Consider the following 4,518-nt stretch of genomic DNA (forward strand, 5'->3'; position numbering starts at 1 on the left):
AAACCATAAATTTGACATTGGGTAAAATCAAATTTTATCAAATTTTCTGATAATGAATGTTCATAGATATAGGAAGATGTGGTGTGAGTGCAAATGAGACAACTCACTATCTAAACAACGATTTATTAAAGTTAACCATTATAGGTCAATGTACAGCCTTCAACACTGAGCCTTGTCTCACATTGAACAACAAGCTATAAAGGGCTCCAAAATTACTGGTGTAAAACCATTCAAACAGGAAAACCAACAGTCTAATCATGTATTTTATATGTACATTTATAGATTGCTTTTTTAAAGAGACTTGTGGCTTTGTGAAGCACATAATATTTATAGAATAACTAATTGAAGAATTCAAATAGAGAAAAATATTCAACGAGTGCCCGAAAACAACAGATTAATTCATGAATGCGTGTAGAAATGTGAAATTATTGTTTTTTATTTAACTGGGAAATCAATGTAATTCATTGCAACCAATGTAATTATTACCTTTTGTAAATACGTGACTTGTAAAATATATGTAGCTAACATTTATATCTATTTATAGGTCTTATGGTGGATCCTCATCTTTGAGCAACAGGTTATCTGCTTCAGTTTTACAAAAGAATGAGGGCTATACATGGTTGTCAAAGGTAAATTTTAAATTAGAACCATTTTTGTTTATAAAAACTTTTCAAAATCTTTATAACTCAAAAGGTAGTAGACCTAAAACACCCACACAGGCATTATGTTTCAAGTTTTCTAACTGTTTCATGTCAGATGTAGTTGACCTTACATTCATGTTTAATGTGACTGTTAATTTTACGACAAGTTTTCCTGATTAGGCCAGTTTTTCAGAACATTGAATACCACATTAAACTATTCACTGATTTAGTTTATCAGTCACTTTATTATTCTATTGCCAACACACTTTTGAACACACTAGGATCAACATCCTTCAGTAAGTGTTGACCAAACTTGGTACAGTATACATACTAAGTAACCTTATAAGTTCAAGATCAAAGGTGAAGATCATAGAGTCTAATATTTACACAGCCATGCTTTGCATTGCCCTTATTACACTATCTTTTATATGAAATAATTATACCCCCGCTTTAAAAAAGGGGGGGTATACTGTTTTACCTCTGTCTGTCCGTCCGTCCGTCCATCAGTCAGTCCGTCCCATGAAACTTTCGTCACATTTTTCTCAGGAACTACACATCCACCCTTTCTGTAATTTGGTATCAACATTTATATATGTCAGCCATACCGTGTGATGCGTTTTCAGATTCATCACTTGACAACTTCCTGTTTATCAAACACTTGCATATTTTTACACTATTAATATTATCCACTTGCGGCGGGGGTATCATCAGTGAGCAGTAGCTCGCAGTTTCACTTGTTTTGTCAACTGTAAACAAACTTGGCGTGTCCATAGTTTATAGATAGTATGGATCCACATTATTTCTATCTGTCATATTGTATATATCATAGGTGTATTTTGAGGTAAAAGTTTTTCAAGGTAATTTATTTTGAAAAATATCAAATTATGTTATCTCACCTGGTGACACATATATTAATTATACTTCAGGTCAATGAAGCATCACTTTTGTCTCCAGGGCAACATACTTTAAAACTAGCGAAGCAAATGGACAGAAGATTAAACAGACATAGATTTAACCAAAAAACCACTCATTTCAAAAGAAGAAGGATTCAACTTCGAAAGTTGAAAAAAAAGTCAGAATTCAGATCACAGATTAAAGAAGGAACCACCTATGAAAATGAAACAGAAGTGAATGATGCAATATCTGATATTCAGCAAATACCTTCTCGTCTTACTATAAATGATTCTGAAGAATTCATAATCTTTGATTTAGAAACAACAGGTTTATCTCGTAATAGTGACATCACACAGATTGCTGCATCAAGTGGGTCAAATATATTTCAAAGATATATAATGCCAAGATGTGAAATCACACACGAAGCAAGTAAAATCACAGGTCTTACATTCTCACACTCTACAAATAAAATGTACCTAAATGGAACCATAGTTCAGACTTGTGCTATTGAACAAGCACTGTTAGATTTTATTGATTTCTTAAAATTACAAAACAAACCTGTTCTTGTAGGACACAATATAACCAATTTTGATATGATGGTTTGGAAAACAGATTAAGAGAATTTAGTTTGTTTGCTACATTTTCTGCTCATGTGAAAGGATTCATAGACACATTGAAACTTTCCAAGCGAGTGTTTCCAAAAGATAAGGTTGGCAATTACAAGCAGCAGACACTTGTAAAGGAAGTATTAGAAACAGAATATCATGCCCATAATGCTAAAGAGGATGTTCTATCTTTGAAGGAACTTTTTTACCAGAAACTACGTGAAAATTGTACTGATGATGATTTGCACCATGTTAACTTTTATCATTCTAGACTATCTTTGAAGCCTCTAGTCGATAAAAAAGTCATCAATACTTCAATATCTTTCAAATTAGCTAGAAGTGGAATAACTTTATCTCACTTGAAAATTGCAAAGACAAGAGACATTAATGGAATTAAAGTTATTTTGACAGAAAACAGAGTAAACAGTAAATATGTTGGTTCTATAATTCAACATTTAACAGAGTCAGAGGAATAATAAGTGAACTTTGATTGATAAAACTGAAATCAAAAGAATGTTGAATTTTTTATGTTTGTTGGTACACTACAGAAACTGCCTTTAATTACTTTCTTTCCTATTTCTTACAAATGTATATTAAAGAATTTCCACCTTAGCAAACATGATTAACCAAGCTAAACTCATAACATGTTTCCATTGATCTTTACTATGCTGTAGTATTTTTGTGTGTGGATGATTCAATTTTTTAATTCTATGTTTGCATGTTTGAATGGAAAAGAAATATGATAATTTGTATGTTGTTATGGAAGTATGCTATTTTGTCATAAATGTGTATAGTTGACTATATCATCATGTGGTGGACAGTGTCCCAGTTTTTGTTGAAATAATTAACAGTCTATTTTAGGGGCTGTTTTGGTAATTAATTTACAATACAGTTATCCCCTTTTTCAGTTTTACCATGATATAATTCAAAATGCCCAGCATAATTAACAAAAATATCTACTTTAAAGACCTTTATCAATTTTGGTTAAATCAACACATTTTAAAATATAAGAAGTGTCAGGGTATATGCTACCTTAATTTATTGAGAGTTTTTTTCGCAGTATGTTGAACTAATGCATTCTTGTTCATTGAAGCACTATGTTTATGTATAAAATGAATTTATTGTTATTCTAGAAATCTGATTTGACTGCTATATATATATATATATATATATATATTATTAAGCACTATATTTAATAAAATTATATCTTTTTCAAATGACATATATTTTAGGAAAGTTGAGCAACATTTATGTAACTCTGACAAAAATCATTTTGGCGTATTTAACTTTTGGTGAAAAAATTAATTGTACATGTGAAACATGATTTGCAGAACAGGATGCAACCCTCTGGCACACTGTGAAAAGTTGTAAGGTTGTAAGTCACTGGCGTAGATGGAATAAACTCGTAAACTTGACCTGCTGCAAATCAAATCTTGCTTTTTGTATATCTAGACTATTTTTATAAATTCATATGTCATTTGATTGGGTATATCATAAATATTCTTTGTTAATTGTATGAATTCCTCAGACTCAGTTATGGTGTATTATACCCCCACAAACAAAGTTTTCTCCTAAACAAATTGACACATATTGATGAAACTTTTCACACTTGCAGTACACAACCTGTGAATGTGACTGAGGGAAAATAAAACTGGTCTGAAAAATTTCAAGGGAGATAATTGAACTTACATAGTTTATATGTGGTAACAGATAGATATAGGAAGATGTGATATGAGTGCCAATAAGACATCTCTCCATCCAAATAACAATTTATAATGGTCAATGTAAGGCCTTCAACACGGAGCCTTGGCTCCCACCAAACAACAAGCTATAAGGTCTGGTAAATGGAACTCCTCCTTAACAGCTTAATAGATATTGAAACTTTACACTCTTGCAATACACAACCTAAGAAATCAACATCCTGTTTGCCAATACTTTGTTGTTAAAATTTGGTTTTCATGTAACTTCTAAATGTGGTGTAAGAGGCAGAGGGAATAGAGCACTGTTCTTGGTTGTTACACCAGTGGCAAAATGTAGAGGGGCATATCAATTGCCTGTTTTCATTTATCTGATTCTCATTTTATCCTCACATAGCATTACATCCTATTAGTATATGAGAAAATTTACCATACGTACCATATTCTGTACATAATAATTAAAAAAACAAAAAAATGCTACTTTTGTTATGAGACTACAAACATCCACATAATTCTTAAAAAAGCCAGAATATTCATATTTTTCTATTATTATTTGAAAGCTCATTGTTTTGGCTATAACATATCAAATTTGTAGAAGAATTCAATGAATTTTTTTTGTAATCGAGGAAATGAGAAATTTTTACCAAAATCTTAGTTATTTGGTGTGTTGCTATGGTGATT

General features: G+C 31.3%; 1 protein-coding gene across 1 annotated transcript; it reads left to right on the plus strand.

The window, feature by feature from the left end:
- Positions 1 to 544: 544 nt before the first annotated feature.
- LOC139508168 (uncharacterized) lies at positions 545 to 3,640 on the plus strand (the record flags this gene model as incomplete). Its single annotated transcript, XM_071295916.1, has 2 exons — positions 545 to 629; positions 1,568 to 3,640. Coding segments are annotated over 2 exons (670 nt in total), but the record flags the coding sequence as incomplete, so codon positions are not given.
- Between the last annotated feature and the right edge of the window lie 878 nt (positions 3,641 to 4,518).

Source organism: Mytilus edulis, unplaced genomic scaffold (genome assembly GCF_963676685.1).
Source record: "Mytilus edulis unplaced genomic scaffold, xbMytEdul2.2 SCAFFOLD_1575, whole genome shotgun sequence".
NCBI lineage: Eukaryota > Metazoa > Mollusca > Bivalvia > Mytilida > Mytilidae > Mytilus > Mytilus edulis.